The sequence below is a fragment of the Hylobates moloch genome, unplaced genomic scaffold (assembly GCF_009828535.3).
Source record: "Hylobates moloch isolate HMO894 unplaced genomic scaffold, HMol_V3 SCAFFOLD_12, whole genome shotgun sequence".
In the NCBI taxonomy this organism is placed as follows: Eukaryota; Metazoa; Chordata; class Mammalia; order Primates; family Hylobatidae; genus Hylobates; species Hylobates moloch.
The window spans coordinates 64,791,889-64,812,591 of record NW_026652287.1 but is presented as its reverse complement, the minus strand read 5'-3'; the positions used below and the strand labels follow the sequence as shown (position 1 = coordinate 64,812,591).

The window sequence follows — 20,703 nt, the reverse complement described above, 5'->3', positions numbered from 1 at the left end:
CCGGGCCGTGCTGCGGGAGGAGCTCGCGGTGAAGTGGCCCCGCGCTGCCGGGCGAGGTCGGTCCACGTGGAGCCGGGAGCCTGGGGCCTCTGTACGCGGGAGCTGCGGACGATGGTTGTTAGTGCTATTGTTTGTTACGACGTCATTGTGGTGTGTGTGTGTGTGAGACGGAGACCCTAGTGTGTGCCGTGGGTGCTGTTTTATCGGACTCATAGGACGGTGAGTAGGAGCGGGGCCCATCGTGTGACCCTGGTCTACTGTGACGTGATTGTGTGACAGCACTGTTGTGACCAACTGTAAGCGTGAACGGGGTAGAAGTGTGTGTGTGTTTTTTTTTTTCCATGAGCCTGTAGGAGTTTGTTTTGGGTAAAGCGTCATTTTTCCGACTCTGTGATGCCTGTGATGTAATCCCTTCGTGAGGTCTTACACACACACACACACGCATATAGATTAGATAGATGATATATAAAAGGTAGATAAATGATAAATAATAGATAGGTAGATAGATAAGATAGATAAATGAAGTTTCCTGGGAAGACGTGAAGGGGAAGGCATAGGTGTAGTATTCATTCCTGGAATAACTCCCCTTGCATGAATTTGGAGGCCATTTATACATTAAAGAACTACAGTATTTCCTGAGCTGTGTTCCCTAGAAACTGCTGTGAACTTAAGAGTACAGCTCTAGAAGGCATCGGTCGTACCTTTTTCTCGGATGTGGGGGGGAGTCGACAGTATTCTAGTTTCCCTCTTCGATCTGGGTGTGTTTGTTGTGTGTGATGGGCTTTTCTGGTGGTGAACAGCATGTTCTTATTTAACCAGTCCAGGATGTCATGAGTCCTTTCTCCCTGTTGGTTATGTAGTTCTGCAAGTGAAGGCCCCCTGAAGTGGAAGACAGCACTGGTACTAATGGCCAACTCAAGGTTAGTTTATTTTTTGTTCATTTACCTGGTCCCTTGGCTTTCCCTTCCCAATTAACAAGACCGTAGAGATGGGTGCCCTTGTCCTCCATTGCCTTTCCAAATGCCCATTTCCTTTTCATTGAATATTCATATATCCATTAGGTAAATCATTCAATTCTCCCATGTGCTGCTTTTTTTCCAAAGGATTCTTATGGTATAGAAATACAACTCCTGGAGGAGAAGTTAAAACCTTTTTTTAGAATGTAATTTGTTAAGGAGGAGATGAGTGATTAAGTAGAATAGCACACTAGATACCTTTGATCTTATTTACAGACTTGATTTGCAAGCAAAGCAAGATAGGAGATGGTAGGTATTAATCAGTAAGTGACAAAGTTGGCTTTGGAGACATTTAGGAGTGGGAATATGATAGTTTTGTGCAGAGAACGCTATGTCAACAAGGGCAGGGAGTTTTTCCAGAACATTCATGAGGGGATTTAAGTCGTGACAACCAAATCTTGTTTGAGATTTGGTAGTGTGACTAATTCAGACCACATATTGGTGTAGATTGTGAGAGGCAGCCTGATACAGTGGTGTTTGAGTCTAAAGCAGCACAGTCTAATGCAAATATAAAGCCACTTAGGTAATTTAAAAATTGCCATTAGACACTTTTTTTTTTTTTTTTTGAGACAGAGTTTCACTCTTATTGCCCAGGCTGGAGTGCAATAGTGCGATCTCATCTCACCGCTACCTCTGCCTCCCAGGTTCAAGTGATTCTCCTGCTTCAGCCTCCCAAGTAGCTGGGATTACAGGCGCCCGCCACCATGCCTGGCTAATTTTTGAATTTTTAGTAGAGATGGGGTTTCAGGGTTTCATCATGTTGGCTGGGCTGGTCTCAAACTCCTGACCTCAGGTGATCCACCCACCTCGGCCTCCCAAAGTGCTGGGATTACAGGCGTAGCCACTGCGCCCAGCTTTAAACATATTTTAAAAAGGAAAAGAAACAGCTGAAGTTAATTTTGGTAATGTATTTTATTTAAACCAATATATCCAAAATATTATTTCAACATGTGATGATATGAATACACTGAAATACTTTACACTCATATCTTTATACCAAGTTTTCAAAATCTGGTATATGTTTTGTTGTTATTGCATGTCTCAATGTGGATGCTAAATTTTCAGTGTTTAGGTGAATTATAGTCCTACCAAAACAATAAAGTTGCATTTAATAGAAAAACATTTATATTGCTTTTGTATTTAAATTTAAATTAATTAAAATTAAATGTAATCCTGCGTTAATTAGCTTAGGAAAAGAGAAAAAAAATTTTAAATTCAGTTATATGTTCACACTACATTTCAAAGGGGTTAATAGTTACTCATTTTTCCGCTTTACAGTTTCTTGTTGTAGAATGTAGACAATAATTATATTAGTGCTTTAGGGTCTTTGTGAGGCCTAGATACATTAATATGGACATAACCCCAGAGAATTTAATAAAGCCCTGGCACTTTAAGTCCTTATCTGCAAGGGAAGAAAAAAGCTGGTTTGTGAAGATTCTTAGTATTCCCCATACATTTTCTGTAAATCAAGAGCATGAAAATATAATTTTGATAGGCACTTGAAATGAATTTTTTTAAAGCCAGATTTGCAAATGTTCTATTAACTTCTTTTTTTTTTTTTGAGACGGAGTCTCGCTCTTTCACCCAGGCTGGAGTGCAGTGGCGCAATCTCGGCTCAGTGCAGGCTCCGCCCCCCGGGGTTCACGCCATTCTCCTGCCTCAGCCTCCTGCGTAGCTGGGACTACAGGTGCCCGCCACCTCGCCCGGCTAATTTTTTGTATTTTTAGTAGAGATGGGTTTTCACCGTGTTAGCCAGGATGGTCTCGATCTCCTGACCTCGTGATCCGCCCGCCTCGGCCGCCCAAAGTGCTGGGATTACAGGCGTGAGCCACCGCGCCCGGCCAAATGTTCTATTAACTTAAGGCAATTTGACTGTCTTAGGTTCGATGATTTGCTAGAAGGACTCACAGAACTCAGAAAAGCTGTTATGCTCATGGTTATTGTTCATTACAATGAAAAGGTACACATTAAAATCAGCAAAGGGAAAAGTTGCATAGGGCAAATACCGGGAGAAACCAGGTGCAAGCTTCCAGTGCAGTTGCACAGGCAGCACCTAATTCTCCCAGCAACAATGTGCAAATACAAATGTGAAGCGTGGCCAAGCAGGGAAGCTCTCCTAAGCCATGGTTTCCAGAGTTTTTTGTTTTGCTTTGTTTTCTTGTGGAGTTTTTTTGTTTTGTTTTGTTTTTTAAGATAGGGTCTCGCTCTCTCGCCCAGGCTGAAATGCAGTGGTGTGGTCACAGCTCACTGCAGCCTCTACTTGCCGGCCTTAAGGGATCGTCCCACCTCAATCTCCCGAGTAGCTGGGATTACAGGCGCACACCACAACACCCGGCTAATTTTTGTATTATTTGTATAGATGGGGTTTTGCCATGTTGCCCAAGCTGGTCTTGAACTCCTGGGCTCAAGTGATCCACCTGCCTCTGCCTCCCAAAGTGTTGGAATTACAGGTGTGAGCCACTGCCCTGGCCCGTGTCTGGGGTTTTTATTGACGATCAGTCATGTGGGCATGAAGGTTCTGTGCACTGACCTTACCTTCTTAGTCAAGCCTACCCAGAAGTCAGATTGATACAGGTATTTACCATAAACCACATTGTTAACAAAAGCTATCTGGCATGGCTAAGACCTCAGATACACATAGACTCTGTTAATCAGGCAGGATACTCTAACTGCTGAGAGATTATCTCCCAGGAGCTGGTCAAGGACCATTTCTTCTTTGGAATGTGCAGGGTTTGAGCACTCTGAGCCAATTCTTCGTTTTTTTCTTTTTCTTTTTTTTTGCAACAGTCTTGCCCTGTCACCCAGGCTGGAATGCAGTTGTGTGATGTCGGCTCACTGCAACCTCTGTGCCGCCCAGGCTCAAGCAATTCTCATGCCTCAGCCTCCTGAGTAGCTGGGACTACAGGTGTGCACCACCGCACCCAGCTAAATTTTTTTTTTTTTTTTTTTTTTTTTAGTAGAGACAAGGTTTTACCATGTTGGCCAGGCTAGTCTGGAACTCCTGGCCTCATGTTATTTGCCCACCTCAGCCTCCCTGAGTGCTGGGATTACAGGCATGAGCCACCACACCCAGCCCGTTTTTTTTTTTTTTTTAATGGTAAATTTTTTTATTAATAACTGCAGATGATCATACCGAACTTCCCCTCAAATGTTTTAATTAAATCATTTCCAGCTCTCTTTTTTTTTTTTTTTTATTATACTTTAGGTTTTAGGGTACATGTGCACAATGTGCAGGTTTGTTACATATGTATCCATGTGCCATGTTGATTTCCTGCACCCATTAGCTCGTCATTTAGCATTAGGTATATCTCCTAATGCTGTCCCTGCCCCCCCCACCCCCCACCCCACAACAGTACCAGGAATGTGATGTTCCCCTTCCTGTGTCCATGAGTTCTCATTGTTCAATTCCCACCTATGAGTGAGAACATGCGGTGTTTGGTTTTTTGTCCTTGCGATAGTTTACTGAGAATGATGTTTTCCAGTTTCATCCATGTCCCTACAAAGGACACGAACTCATCATTTTTTATGGCTGCATAGTATTCCATGGTGTATATGTGCCACATTTTCTTAATCCAGTCTATCCTTGTTGGACATTTGGGTTGGTTCCAAGTCTTTGCTATTGTGAATAGTGCTGCAATAAACATACGTGCGCATGTGTCTTTATAGCAGCATGATTTATACTCCTTTGGGTATATACCCAGTAATGGGATGGCTGGGTCAAATGGTATTTCTAGTTCTAGATCCCTGAGGAATCGCCACACTGACTTCCACAATGGTTGAACTAGTTTACAGTCCCACCAACAGTGTAAAAGTGTTCCTATTTCTCCACATCCTCTCCAGCACCTGTTGTTTCCTGATTTTTTAATGATGCCAGCCCGTTTTTTAAAAAGTAATTATTTCTCTTTGTTGATATCTCACTTATTTATGTGTCATTTTCCTGATTTCCTTTTTAGTTCTTTCTCTGTTTTCCTTTAGCTCTATAAGCATATTTAAGACAGTTTTTACAAAGCCTTTTTCTAGTTACTCCAATGCTTTTGTTTCTTCAAGGGTAATTTATTTTGCTCCTTTGAATGGACCCTGTTTTCCTGTGTCTTTGTATGCCTTGCAGTCTTTTGTTGAAAACTGAGCATTTGAAGAAACAGCTACTTCTCCTAATTTTTGCAGACCATTGGAGAAGATCTTCACTAATTAAGGCCTTGGGATCATCTCAGGGTGAAAGTCTAAGGTCTTATGTTTTTCCTGGGTCTGTAGCGTGCCTGTGCCTATACCTGTGTATGTGCTTTTACCAGTTTCCCCAATATGCATAGCTGCTTTCAAATGCCTTAATTTCCATAGGGTCTCACCCCTGCTTCTTAGGCCCTAGATGTTATATTTTTCCACCTGTAATCGTTTGCTCCAAGTATCCACAGGTGTCCAGGCAATTAAAATATCATTGAGTTTTGCATATTGATCTTATACCCTGCAGTGCTGCTGCACTTATTTCTAGTTTTAATAGTGTTTTAGCTTTGATGCACGGCAGTGCCAACCACTGTCCTTTGTGGCCTTTACCTGCCTGAGATCTGAGCTGTGCAGCTTTTTACATATTGAAACTCAAAAGTCAGAGTGGCTCACACCTGTAATCCCAGCACTTTGAGAGGCCGAGGCAGGCAGATCACTTGAGGTCAGGAGTTCAAGACCAGCCTGGCCAACATAGTGAAACCCCGTCTCTATTAAAAATACAAAAATTTGCCAGGTGTGGTGGTGTGCATCTGTAATCCCAGCCGCACAGGAGGCTGAGGCAGGAGAATTGCTTGAACCCGAGAGGCAGAGGTTGCAGTGAGCCGAGATCACGCCATGGCACTCCAGCCTGGATGACAAAGCGAGACTCTGTCTTAAAAAAAAAAAAAAAAGAAAATCAGACAAAACAGAAACCAGTACCTCAGTACCTCAAGGAGCTCACAGACAGATTAGCATGTTCCAGATAAGCTCTGCTTTGTTCCTTCTGGCCTGAAGGAGGGAAATGGGAACTGGGCTGCTTCTTCCAGGCTGCACTAGAGATGGAGTAAGGACACAAGTAACATAATCAACAAATTCACTACCATTTTGAATGTGACTTTCTCTTGACTGGGCGTTTGTTTGATAGTTATAGTCTTTGAGTGATTTCCAGACCCTTACAAAGATATTTTAGCTAGTCTTTAGTTGTTTTTTAAGTGTTTCAGTAGAGAATAGGGAATTGAAGCTTCCTCAACTGCCATCTTGCTGATGTTATCCTCATGGTTCTGTTATTATTTTCCTATTGTCTAATGATTTCGAGCATCTTTCCATGTACTTGTTGGCCATTTGTTCATCTTTTATGAAGAAATGTCTACTGAAGTCTTTTGCCAGTTTTTAACTTGGGTTGTTTGTCTTTTTGTTGGGCTGAATTGTAGGAGTTTTTATGTATTCTGGATGTGAAATGCTTATGAGATATATGATTTGCAAATATTTTCTCACATTGTGCAGGCTGTCTTATCAGTTTCTTCTATAATGATTTTTTGATGCACAAAAGCTTTTAGTTTGATAAATCCTAATTTATCAAAAGTTTCTTTTGCTGCTTATGCTTTTGGTGTCATCATTTAAGAATCCATTGCCAAATATAGGCCAGATGCAGTGGCTCAGACTGTAATCCCAGCATTTTGGGAGGCAGAGATGGGTGAATCACTTGAGGTCAGGAGTTTGAGACCAGCCTGGCCAGCATGTTGAAACCCCATCTCCTACTAAAAATACAAAAATTAGCCAGGCATGGTGGCGGGCACCTGTAATCCCAGCTACTCGGGAGGAGGCTGAGGCAGGAGAATCAGTTGAACCTGGGAGGCGGAGGTTGCAGTGAGCGGAGATGGTGCCACTGTACCCCACTCTGGGTGACAGAGTGAGACTCCATCTCAAAAAAAGAAAAAAGAATCCATTGCCAAATGTAAGTTCATGATGACTTAACCCTACATTTCCTTCTAAGAGTTTTATAGTTTTAGCTCTTATATTTGGGTCATTGATCTGTTTTCAGTTATGTTTTTTATGTGTTATTAAGGAGTGATGCAATTTCATTCCTTTGCATGTGGATATTCAATTTTTCTGGCACCATTTGTTGAAAAGACTGTTCTTTCCTCTATTTCATTAGATTGGCACCCTTGTCAAAAATCACTTGACCCTAGTTACAATGGTTTAAATTTTCGCTCAGTTCTATTCCATTGATCAGTATATCTATCCATATTCCGTGCCCCACAGTCTTGATTATTGTGGTTTTATAGTCAGTTTTGAATTGGGAAATATCAGTCTTCCAGCTTTGTTTTGGGTATTCTGAATCTCTTGCAATGTCATATGAATTTTTTTTTTTTTTTTTTTTTTTTTTTTTTTTTTTTTTTTTTTTTTTTGGAGACAGGCTCACTCTGTTTCCCAGGCTGGAATGCAGTGGCACGATCTCAGCTCACTGCAACCTCCGCCTCCTTCAAGCCCTTCTCCTGCCTCAGGCTCCTAAGTAGCTGAGATTACAGTGCCTGCCACCACACCAGGCTAATTTCTGTATTTTTAGTAGAGATGAGATTTTACCATATTGGCCGGGCTGGTCTCAAACTCCTGACCTAAGGTGATGGACCTGTCTTGGCCTCCCAAAGTGCTGGGATTACAGGCATGAGCCACCAGGCCTGGTCCATTTTTTTTTTTTTTTTGAGACAAGGTATCACTCCATCACCCAGGCTGGAGTTCAGTGGTGCAATCACAGCTCACTGCAGTCTCAACCTCCTGGGCTCAAGTGATCCTCCCACCCCAGACCCAGCCCCCACCCACCCCCGCCCCCTACCTCCCCATCAGCTGGGACCACAGGTGAGCACCACCATGCCTGGCTAATTTTTTGTATTTTTGGTAGAGACAGGGTTTCACCATGTTGGCCAAGCTAGTCTTGAACTCCTGGGCTCAAGCAATCTGCCTGCCTCAGCTTCCCAAAAGTGTTGGGATAAGTGGTATGAGCCACTACGCCTGGCATTCTTTTGTTTTTAATTGACTTATTGTACTGTACCATTTTAATTCCCTTGTCATTTCTTTTATATAAGCTGATTGTTTTCTTAGCATGTGTTCTGAAGATTACAGTGAATATTTTACATTTACAAATAACTGGTTTGAATTAATAGACTTTGGTCAGGGAACTCCAAGACCACTTTCAGGTTCACTGACTGCTAGATGGACTCACACAACTCAGAAAAGTGTTGTTGTTGTTGTTTTCCCACTAGTGAAAGGATCACATTAAAATTAATAAAAGCTGGCTATTCCGGGGCCAGAATTTATCTTCTAGGTGTTAGTCAAGGGCTAGAACTTTCTTTGGAATAGGCAGAGTTTAAACATTCCAGACACTACTGCACTTCAGCCGGGGCAAAAGAGAGACCCTGTCTCAAACAAACAAAATTCCAGACCTGTTGAGTCAAAACTGTGCTGCACACTCCTTAGCTTTAATACTGTATACAAAACTCTGTTCCTGTACAGTTCTCCTCCTCTTCATGTTGTTTTGTCACAGATTACATTTTTATACATTGTGTGCCCTTTAACATTGGTTTATAATGATTGTTTTACACATTAGTCTTTTAAATCATATTGGGGAAATAAAGAGGACCTACAAGCCCAAGATGCAATAGACCTTTGTATTTGCCTATTTAGCTACTTTTATCATTGTTTTCTTTTTTTTTTTTTTTTTTTGAGACAGAGTCTCACTCTGTCACCCAGGCATGAGTGCAGTGGCACAATCTCTGCTCACTGCAACCTCTGCCTCCGGGATCAAGCAATTCTTCTACATCAGCCTCCCAAATAGCTGGGATTATAGGTGTGTGCCACCATGCCCAGCTAATTTTTGTATTTTTAGTAGAGATGGGGTTTCACCATGTTGGCCAGGCTGGTCTCGAACTCCTGACCTCGTGATCCACCTGCTTTGGCCTCCCAAAGTGCTGGGATTACAGGTATGAGCCACCGCGCCCGGCCTGTTCTTCATTTTTGTACATGGCTTTGAGTTACTTTCTACTGTCTTTTCATTCCAACTTGCAGGGCTCCCCTTAACTTTTCTATTATGGCATGTCTTCGAATGAGGTCCCTCAGTTTTTGTTTACTTGGGTATGTTTTAGTTTCTCCTTCATTTTGTTTTTGGTTTCTTTGTTCAACTTTTACTTTCAATTCAGGGGGTACATTTGCAGATTTGTTACATGAGTATATTGCATGATGCTGAGATTTGGAGTACAATTGATCTTGTCTTCCAGGTAGTGAACCTAGTACCCAATAGTTTTTCAACTCTTGTTTCTCTCCCTTCCTCCCACCTCTAGCAGTCGCAGTGTGTATTGTTCCCATATTTATGTCTATCTGTACCCAGTGTTTAGCTCCCACTTAGCAGTGAGAACATGTAGTATTTGATTTTCTTTTTCTGCATTAATGCTTTTAGAATAATGGCCTCCAGCTACATCCATGTTGCTTCAAAGGACATGATTTTGTTCTTTTTTATGTATGGTATTCCATGACATATGTATACCACATTTTCTTTATCCAAGCCACTGTTGAGGGGCACCTAGGTTGATTCTGTGTATTTGCTATTGTGAATAGTGCTGTGATGAACATGAGGGCATGTGTCTTTTTTGTAAAATGATTTATTTTCTTTTGGGTATGTACCCAGTAATGGGATTGCTGAGTCAAATGGTTGTTCTATTTTTAGTTATTTGAGAAATCTCCAAACTGCATCCACAGTGGCTAAACTAATTTACACTCCCACCAGCAGTGTATAAGCATTCCCTTTTCTCCGTAGCCTCACCAACATCTGTTACTTTTGACTTTTTAACAATAATCGTTCTGACTGATATGAGATGGCTAACTCATTGTGGTTTTGATTTGCATTTCTCTGATGATTAGTGGTGTGGGCATTTAAAAAAGTATGTTTGTTGGCTGCTTGTATGTCTTTTGAGAAGGATCTGTTCATCTCCTTTACCCACTTTTAGTGGGATTGTTTTCTGCTTGTTGAATTGTTTAAATTCCTTGTAGATTCTGGATATTAGACCTTTGTTAAATGTGTAGTTTGTGAATATTTTCTCCCATTCTGTAAGTTGTTGTTTACTCTATTGATAATTTCTTTTGCTGAGCAGAAGCTCTTTAGTTAGGTCTCATTTGTCAATTTTTGTTTTGTTTCAGTTGCTTTTGAGGAATTAGTCATAAATTATTTGCCAAGGCAGATGTTTACAAGGGTATTTCCTAGGTTTTCTTCTAGGATTTTTAGTTTTAGTTCTTACATTTAAGGCTTTCATCAAACTTGAGTTAATTTTTGTATATGTTGAAAGGTATGGGTCCAGTTTCATTCTTCTGCATATGCCAGTCGTCCCAGCACTATTTATTGAATAGGGAGTCCTTTCCTCATTGCTTATTTTTGTTGACTTTGTCAAAGATCAGTTGGTTGTAGGTGTGTGACTTTCTTTCTAGGTCCTCTATTCTATTCCATTGGTCTGTGTGTCTGTTTTTGTACCAACACCATTGCGTTTTGGTTACTGTAGCCTTGTAGTATAGCTTGAAGTCAAGTAGTGTGATGTAACCAGCATTGTTCTTTTTGCTTAGGATTACCTTGGCTATTCAGGCCCTTTTTTGGTTCCATATGAATTTTAAAATAGCTTTTTCTAGTTCTGTGAAGAATGTCCTTGGTAGTTTGATAGGAATAGCATTGAATATATAAATTGCCTTGGGCAGTATGGCCATTTTAATGATACTGATTCTTCCTACCATGTTTTTCCATTTGTGTCATCTGATTTCTTTGAGCAGTGTTTTGTGGTTCTCATTGTAGAGATCTTTCACCTCCCGGGTTAGCTGTATTCTTAGGTATGTTATTCTTTTAGTGGCAATTGTAAACAGGATTGTGTTCCTGATTTGGTTCTCGGCTTGACTGTTGTTTCCATCGTCTTACTCTCAATCTCCTTGCAGCTTTGCAGCTGAGTCACCCATAGACAACTTTCTTTTTTTTTTTTGAGACGCAGTCTCATTCTGTTGCCCAGGCTGGAGTGCAGTGGTGAGATCTCGGCTCACTGCAACCTCTGCCTCCTGGGTTCACCCGATTTTCCTGCCTCAGCCTCCCGAGTAGCTAGGATTACAGGCACACACCACCATGCCCCGCTAATTTTTGGTGTATTTTTAGTAGAGACAGGGTTTCACTATGTTGGCGACTGGTCTAGAACTCCTCACCTCATGATCCACCCGCCTCAGCCTCCCAAAGTGCGGGGATTACAGGCATGAACCACCGTGCCCGGCACCCATAGACAACTTTGTCTGTTTGTGCTGCTATAACAAAATACCTGATTTATAAAGAACAGAAATGTATCACAGTTCTGTAGGTTATGAAGTCCAAGATCAAGGCATCATCAGGTTCAATTGTCCTCTTCCAAGGGTGCCTTGATGCTGCATCCTCCAGAAAGGACATGTGTCCTCACATGCAAAAGGGAGGACAAGGAAGTATGCATTGAGCCTCTTTCATAAAGGCTGTAATCCCATTCACAAAGGGAGGAGCCCTCATCACCTCTTAAAGGCTCCACCTTCTTTTTTTTTTTGGAGACAGAGTGTCGCTCTGTCGCCCAGGCTGGAGGGCACATTCTCAGCTCACTGCAAGCTCCGCCTCCCAGGTTCACGCCATTCTCCTGCCTCAGCCTCCCGAGTAGCTGGGACTACAGGCGTCTGCCACCATGCCCGGCTATTTTTTTGTATTTTTTTACTAGAGACGGGGTTTCACCGTGTTAGCCAGGGTGGTCTCGATCTCCTGACCTTGTGATCCGCCCGCCTCGGCCTCCCAGAGTGCTGGGATTACAGGCATGAGCCATCGCGCCCGGCCAGGCTCCACCTTCTAATACTATCACATTGGTAACACCTGAATTTTGGAGAGGACATGTTACATTCTGCCCCTGGACCCCCGCTATATTCATGTCTTTCTCACATACAAAATACATTCATTTCATTCCAATAGCTCCCAAAGTATTAAAACTCATTTCAGCATAAACTTTAAAGTCAACTTAAATGGCAGAGTCTCATCTAGGTATTATCTAAATCATGTGGTGATTCATTCTGAGGCAAATTGCTCTGTAGTCCTGTACCTGTGAAACCAAACTAGTTATGTGCTTCCAAGCTACAATGGAATAATAATGGAATAAGACAGACATTTCTTTTTTTTTTTTTTTCCCAGGCTGGAGTGCAATGGTGCGATCTCGGCTCACCGCAACCTCCGCCTCCCAGGTTCAAGCGATTCCCCTACCTCAGCCTCCCAAGTAGCTGGGATTACAGGCATGCACTACCATTCCTGGCTAATTTTTTTGTATTTTTAGTAGAGACAGGGTTTCTCCATGTTGGTCAGGCTGGTCTTGAACTCCCGACCTCAGGTGATCCGCCTGCCTCAGCCTCCCAGAGTGCTGGGATTATAGGCACGAGCCGCCGCACCTGGCCAGGACAGACATTTCTATTCCAAAACAGATAAATAAGAAAGTATGGGTCACTGGTCTCAAGTAGGTCCAAAACTGAACAGGGCAAACAACAATAAATCTTTAGCCTGGAGAATAATCATCTTTGACTCTTGTCACACGTTCCAGACACACTGGGATGGGGGTTGGACCCCAAAGGCCTGAAGGGACCCTGCCACCATGTCTTTGGTGTGCACAGTTAATACTGCAGTTCTCATGGGTTGGAGTCAGGTGCCACTGGCTCTCCCAGGCCCATGTTGCATGCTGCTGGCTCTAGAGGTCTAGGGTTTGGGGAGTGGCACAGCCTCTATGACTCCACTGGACAATGCCCTAGTGGGGACTGTCTGCAGTGGCTCTGCCTCTGTAGTAGGTCTCTGTCTAGGCCCTGAGGCTCTCCAAGGCATCGCGTGCCTGAAATCCCAGCTATTTGGGATTCTGAGGCAAGAGAATTGCTTGAGCCCAGGAGGCGGAGGTTGCAGTGATCCAAGATCGCACCACTGCACTCCAGCTTGGGCAATACAGTGAGACTCTGTCTCAAAAATAAAAAAAAAAGAAAGAAATCTCTTTGAAGGATGCCATGCTTCCACATCTTGTGCACTCTGCACACTTGCAAAATCAGCACCATGTGGATGCTAAGGTTCACTACTTTGCCGTCCATAGCAGGGACTAAACTGCACCTGGGCCCACTGGAGCCACAACTATGGCAGCCAAGGAGCACTGTGCCAGGATGTGGGGAGCAGAGACTTGAGGCAGCCCCGGGCAGCAAGCCGCAAAGTTCCATGAGTGTTCTAGGCCCTTCCCTTGAAACCATCCTGCCTTCAAGGCCCTCGCACTGTGGGCCTGTGATGGGAGGAGCAGCCTTCTTTGTGTTGTTATTAGCAAATATATTATATTTCTGTATGTTATGGGCCCAATAATACATAAATACTCATGTTTCATAAAATTTGTATATCAGTTAAGAGGTATATATGTATACTGTCTTTTATAATTACATAAAATTGCCTTTCTTTTCTTTTTTTTTTTTTTTTTGAGACGGAGTTTCACTCTTGTTGCCCAGGCTGGGGTGCAATGGCGTGATCTCGGCTCACCGCAACCTCTGCCTCCCGGGTTCATGTGATTCTTCTGCCTTAGCCTCCCAAGTAACTGGGATTACAGGCATGCATCGCCACACCTGGCTAATTTTTTATTTTTAGTAGAGACCAGATTTCTCCACGTTGATCAGGCTGGTCTCAAACTCCCAACCTCAGGTGATCCTCCCGCCTCAGCCTCTCAAAGTGCTGGAATTACAGGTGTGAGCCAACGCACCCAGCTACTTCTCTTTGTTTTTTCATATGGATTTGTATAAGGATAACCTTATACATAAGGTTGCATAAGGATAACCACCCCACTCTGTTTTACTGATGTATAATTGACACATACATGTATGTATACACACACATACAAACACTTTTATCCATTGATGGACACTTAGGTTTCCATACCTTCGTTATTATGAATAATGCGGCCATGAAAAGGACTGCAAATGTCTCTTCAAGTTACTGACTTTGGCCATGTGTGGTGGCTCATGCCTGTAATTCCAGCACTTTGGGAGGCCAAGGTGGGTGGATCACGAGCTCAGGAGTTTGAGACCAGCCTGCCAACCTGGTGAAACCCCGTCTCTACTAAAAATACAAAACTTAGCCAGGCATGGTGCCACACGCCTGTAATCCCAGCCACTCAGGAGGCTGAGACAGCAGAATTGCTTGAACCCGGGAGGCGGAGGTTGCAGTGAACCGAGATTGTGGCACTGCACTCCACCATGGGTGAAAGAGCAAGACTCCGTCTCGGTGCAGGGGGAAAAAAGTTATTGACTTCATTTCTTTTGACTGTGTAGCCAGAAGCAGGATTGCTGGATTGTATGGTTGTCCTATTTTTAAGTTTTTGAGGAACCTCCATACTCTTTTTCAGAAGGACTGTACCAATTTACATCCCTGACAGTGTGCAAGGCTTCCCTTTTTTCCATATCCTTGTCAACATTTTTTTCTTTCTTGTCTTTTTGATAACAGCAGTCCTATCAGGTGTGAGGTGATATTTCATTGTGGTTTTGATTTGCATTTCCCTGATGTTTAGTGATATTGAGCACCTTTTTATATACCTGTTGACCATTTGTATATCTTCTTTGCAAAAATGTCTATCAGGTTCTTTGGTCATTTTTTAATTGGATTTTTTTTTTTTTTTTTTTTGCTATTGAGTTGAATGAATTTCTTATGTATTTAGATATTAACCCCTTGTCAGATATGTAATTTGCACATATTTTCTCCCATGCTGTAGAATGTAATTTCACTTTTTAAATTGTTTCCTTTATTTTGTAGAAGCTTTTTAATTTTATTTGGTCCCATTTCTTTGTTTTTGCTTTTGTTTCTGGTGCTTTTGGTGTTATATTTTTAAAAATCATCACAAGACCAATGTCAAGAGCTTCACTATGTTTTCTTCTAGGATTTTTATAGTTTCAGGCCTTATATTTAAGACTTTAATCCATTTTGAGTTAATTTTTGTAAGTGATGTGAGGTAGGGGGTCACTTCATTTTTTTACATGTTGATGGATTTAGGATTCTGGGTTGAAGGATTTTGTTTGTGTGAGTACTTTGTATATATCATCCCACTGCCTTCTGGCCTTCATTTTTTTCTGATGAGAAATCAGCAGTTAATACTTTTGTATTAGTTTCACTTCTAGCCTGCAGTTTCCTTTTATTGCTTTCAAGATTTTCTCCATTTCTTTCTTTGGATTTCAGTGCTTTTATAATGATGCATCTATGTTTGGATCTCTATGCATTTATCCTACTTGGTGTTTGTTGAGCTTCCTGGATGTGCAGTTTAATGTTTTTCAATAAGTTTGGGAATTTTAAATCCATTATTTCTTTGTAAATTTCAAATCCTTTTTTTTCCTCTCTCACCTCTCTTCTGGTACTCCTGTTTATATCAGTGTGCTTAATGGGGTCCCATATTTCTCTGAAATGTTAATTTGTCTTGTTTTCTCTCTGTTCATCAGATTACACCATTGCTATTAATCTATCTTCAACTTTGCTAATACTTCTGCCAGTTCATATCTACTAGAGTCCTTCTAGTGAAAATTTCATTTCAGTTATTATACTTTGTAACTTCAGAATTTCCATGTCTATTTTTAATAATTTTATCTCTGTTGATATTCTCCTTTTGATGCAACATTATGATCATACCTACATTTACTTTTTTATGGTTTCCTTTGTCTACTTGAATATGTATTATAATGTATAATTTGAAGTCTTTGCCTGTTTATAATTTTAAGTCTTTGCCTATTAAATCTGGTTGCTCTCACAAGCAGTTTCTGTTGTGGGCTTCTTTTCCAGTGTGTAAATCATACTTTCCTGTTTCTTTGCCTGTCTTTTGTTTGTGGAAAGTGGACATTATAGACAATTGTTGGAACTCCAGTACTTTTGTCCACACCCTCTGCCTCAGGGCTTGTTATTGGTACTTGCTTATTTACTTGCTTAGTGACTGTGATATGGTTTGGCTCTTGTATCTCCACCCAAAACTCACCTTGAATTGTAATAATCCCCACATGTCAAGGACAGGACCAGGTGGAGATAATTTAATCATGAGGGTGGTTTCCCCCATACTGCTCCTGTAATAGTGAGTGAGTTCTCACAAGAGCTGATGGTTTTATAAGGGGCTTCCCCCTTAGCTCGGCACTCATTCTCTCTCCTACCACCCTGTGAAGAGGTGCCTTCTGCCATGATTATAAGTTTCCTGAGGCCTCCCCAGCCACACAGAACTGTGAGTCAATTAAGCCTCTTTCCTTTGTAAATTACCTAGTCTTGGGTATATCCTTATAGCAGCATGAGAAAGGACTCTCTGGATTATTTTAGTGAAGTCTATTCCCACCATGTTGTAAAATCTCTGATGTTGCTCATTGGGAGTACAGCCTTGCCTACTTTTACAGACAGCATTAGATGATAGTGGTTTTGACAGGGCTGTCTTTGAACAGCTCCCTGACCACCCCCAGCTGTTAAGCACCACTAATTGCAATTTAATGGCAGTATTGCTTTCATAAGTGCCCTGGAGTGTACATTGCTTCACAGGCTAATGTAATCAAACTGGGGCTTCTTTGAGGTCAGTGTTTGAGATTTGTTCTGACAATAGAATGTCTTCCCAGGTGTCTATCAGTTTCTGTCTGGCAAACAAACCACCCTACAGTATAACATACATCTCTAATCTATCAACCTCCTCCCAATTGCCCTTCACCAAAATTTTCCGTTTTTGACATTGCCCTTAGGTTTAAACTTCTCCACATTCTGTTGCAAGTCAATTCAGTTCCTTTGAGGAGCAATACAGAACTCTCTGTTCTATGGCCTACTTCTCCCCCTGGACAAAATCTCAGAGCCACCATTCTAGTGCTGGAGGTAGGGACAGTGGCATGCATCTCTCTGAGTGATTCCCCTGCTTTAGGAGCTGAGTGCTTGGTAGATGGCAGATGGGGCAGCAGCCAGGTCTCCCTGGCTTGCCTGTTTGGGCATGGAACACCTGCCCCGGGAGCCAGGACACAACAGTTGGAACCTCAGTATGCTCAGCAGTACCACATCCAAGTTAAAGCCTATATTTCATGTTTTGGGGCTAGGCAGAGGAAGGGAGTCCTCATTCTTCAGCTGTGCAACAGGTAACTGGGGCAGAGTGAAAAGTGATGATGTCTTACCCCACCTAGGAAGATAGATATCTGACTGAGGCAAGGGTTGAAAAGTGGTGAAGAAGCCCCGTGCCCTTGGCTATCCTGTCTAGAGTGGAGTCTTTCTCACCAAGATAGAATGGACAATGGAGGGCTCAGGTTTGGTTCACAGAGTCTAGACTCTCAGAGTTCTTAACATGTTTTTTGAGATTTTCTTAAACTAATGTTTCTTCATTTGCTGTACATTCCTAGCACCATTTCCAGAGACTTTAAATGGTGGTTCTTTCTTAAAAAATAATTTTTACAGTTTCATTGGGGATCATGTCCATGGAGCTCCTCATGCTGTCATGCCAGAAGTGGAATTCCCTGACCAATTCTTTACAATTCTAACCATGGACCATGTAAGTTAACTATTTCTCTTTTCTTTGTGATATTTCCTTTTTCTGATTCTTCCTACCAAACACCTCTGTCAAAGAACCTGTACCACAACCCCATACTTCTTAGCTTTCTAGTAAGGGCTGGAGTCTAACAGCACAGTGTCCCTCCTGTGTGCCTCTATTCCCCAAAGAATGTTCAACACTCCTATGTGTTCAGTCCTTTGTTAAGAGCAGATATAAAGCAAAAGTTGAATCCCTAGACTTTTCCTTGTCATATTCTTGGATAGGGAAAAAGCAGATGGATCTGTTTGATAATTGGGCATACTCTGACCTTCTCCACAGACTTGAGTTTCCAGGTAGATTGGATTTGATGTTGAATGGCCTCAAGTCATACAAAATGATGATGATTGTAGACGCAGAATTGGAGACAACCTTGTCTAACCTAAACGTTGGAAAATAATTAAGGCTATTATGTTTTTAACAAGAAAACTACTCTGTAGCCACTAAAAAACACTTACTAAAAACTTTATCGCTAGAAGTAATAATTCTTATTATATAATGTGAAATAATATGTCACATAGTAATGAACTTGGAGCTACAAGAAATCCTTAATTTTGTTCATACCCCATTTTCAAAGGTAGATATTTTTCTCCTGTACAGGGGAATGACAGTGTAGAAACTTACCTTTATTGATGATTCATGAGGCAGGCACATAGCATGAAATGTGCTTGTATATAGTACTTCTTTTAATTTGTAAACTGGTTATTAATTTCCAGACATGGTTGGCTAAATAAGAGATCCCATAAGTATGCACAAAGATTTCAGTGGATCAAAGGGAGTCTTGAAAGATGATAGTCTGGTCTGGAAGCACTAATTTCCTTACTTCCCATGTCACAGTCTTCTTTTGGCCTCCTTGTTTACTGTCCAATCCCCTTGCTATAAGGCAATTCCTCTTGTCTTTTTCTCAAAAATATTTCCTTAAATTTTACCTGTAATGTACGGGTTTGTTGTTTCAGGAACTGGTGACACTCAGGGATGTGGTCATCAACTTCTCTCAGGAGGAATGGGAATATCTGGATTCTGCTCAGAGGAACTTATACTGGGATGTGATGATGGAGAACTACAGCAACCTACTCTCACTGGGTAAATTTATCTGCCTCAAATAACTTAGAATATACTCTCTAGACTATCAGCTGATACTCAGTGAACTCAAGGCTATGTTTTGTTTTGTTTTTGAGATGGAGTCTCACTCTGTCACCCAGGCTGGGCTGCAGTGGCATGATCTTGGCTCACTGCAACCTCTGCCTCCCGGGTTCAAGCAATTCTCCTGCCTCAGCCTCCCGAGTAGCTGGGATTACAAGTGCCCGCCACTATGCCCATCTAATTTTTTGTATTTTTAGTAGAGACAGGGTTTCACCATGTTGGTCAGGCTGGTCTTGAACTCCTGACCTTGTGATTCGCCCACCTTGGCCTCCCAAGGTGCCGGGATTACAGGCATGAGCCACTGCGCTGGCCTCAAGTCTATGTTTTAAGAAACTAGGTGAACTTCTGATTTCAAACACATGCTTTCAGTATTGTCGTGTTGCAAATGACATCTCCATTAGTCTTTAACATTCTTCATGATATTCTTACCTTCTCAGGCCCTTCGTATAATTTCTACCTTCTTTGATACCAAGAAGCTGGATTTGACTTATGGGACACATATAGCATATCACTGAGACATTACAGGTTGAGTATCCCTTATCCACAATACTTGGGATGAGAGTGTTTTGGATTTGGGATTTTTTTTCAGATTTTGGAATATCTGCATATACATAATGAGACATCTTAGGGATGGAACCCAAATTGAAACACAAAATTCATTTATGTTTCATGTACACTTTATACACATAGTCTGAAGGTAATTTTATACAATGTTTTTAATAGTTTCGTTCGTTCATGAAACAAAGTTTGTGTTAAGTAGTTATGTGTATTTCACTTGTAGCATCATGTCAGTGCTCAAAAAGTTTAGGATTTTGTAGCTGAATTTCAGATTGTAGATTAGGCATGTACAACCTGTACATTGTGTTTGAGGTCAGAATTGCTATAAATACTTTATATTCTTACCTGCCTTCTGGGAGAACTTTTAACATACTGTGTGTCCTGATTTGTTATGATCGTTAAAAGAATCTCTACCATTTATATATTGATGGATTGATAAAGAGCTCATATTCATTTCCTCCCACCTGCTTTATGGCTAAAGAACTTTGCATTTAACATTAAATTAGTATTTCACCAAGGACCTTTTAATAGCTCAGAAAGTTACTAACTTTCCTCTCAGCTTCCATAGTTCTTGCCTTCTACTTGGCCCCGTCCTAAGCACTTTACATAACTGACTCTTGGCTGGGCGCGGTGGCTCATGCCTGTAATCCCAGCACTTTGGGAGGCTGAGGTGGGTGGATTGCCTGAGCTCAGGAGTTCGCGACCAGCCTGGGCAACACGGTGAAACCCCATCTCTACTAAAATACAAAAAAATTAGCCAGGCATGGTGGCATGTGCCTGTAGTCCCAGCTACTCAGGAGGCTGAGGCAGGAGAATTGCTTGAACCCGCTTGAACTCAGGAGGTGGAGGTTGCAGTGAGCCGAGATGGCACCACTGCACTCCAGCCTGGGCAACAGGGCAAGACTCCATCTCATAAAAAAAGACTTGTTTAATTCGTACAATAACTCTGTGATATAAGTGCTATTTGTATTATTGTTGTACAGAAGAGGCTGCTTACAACAGAGAGCATTTAGGTACTTCTGCAAGGCTACACAGCCACTTAATTGCAGCGGTAGGCTTTCTACCCAGGCAATCTGGCACCAAAGACAGTATTTTTTAACTGTTATACTGCTTCTCCAGACAAAGAATTAGTATGGGTTTAAATAACATAAGAGCTTTCTTTACCTGTCTAGTCTCTTTATATTTGATAATTCTGTGGTTACTCTAAGGTGAATGTTTTTCCAGTTCCCTCACATTTCTCTTTTCTGACATCTTTATCAATATAATTTTGATTTTATTTAGTAAAACTTTAGCCAATTCTCGGCGACAGAGCGAGACTCAGTCTCAAAAAAAAAAAAAAAAACTTTAGCCAGTTCTCAAAGCTGTATTTTAAAAATTGGCTATAATAAAAAAATACGTTGTTACATTTCTTT

The 20,703-nt window shown here is 41.6% G+C and overlaps 1 protein-coding gene across 3 annotated transcripts in view; it reads left to right on the top strand.

Annotated features, from left to right (window-relative positions):
• Positions 1–20,703, top strand: part of ZNF529 (zinc finger protein 529) — a 63,154-nt gene that overhangs the window by 32,835 nt on the left and 9,616 nt on the right. The window contains exons 1-4 of one of the 3 annotated variants that reach the window (XM_032170640.2): positions 21–117; positions 861–920; positions 17,461–17,554; positions 18,547–18,673. In XM_032170640.2, coding sequence (XP_032026531.1) covers positions 907–920; positions 17,461–17,554; positions 18,547–18,673 — 235 coding nt within the window. In that variant the 5' untranslated portion in view covers positions 21–117; positions 861–906. Of the gene's footprint in view, positions 1–20; positions 220–860; positions 921–17,460; positions 17,555–18,546; positions 18,674–20,703 lie in introns of those variants that run through there. The other 2 variants (XM_058424710.1, XM_032170641.2) reach the window with 2 other exon arrangements.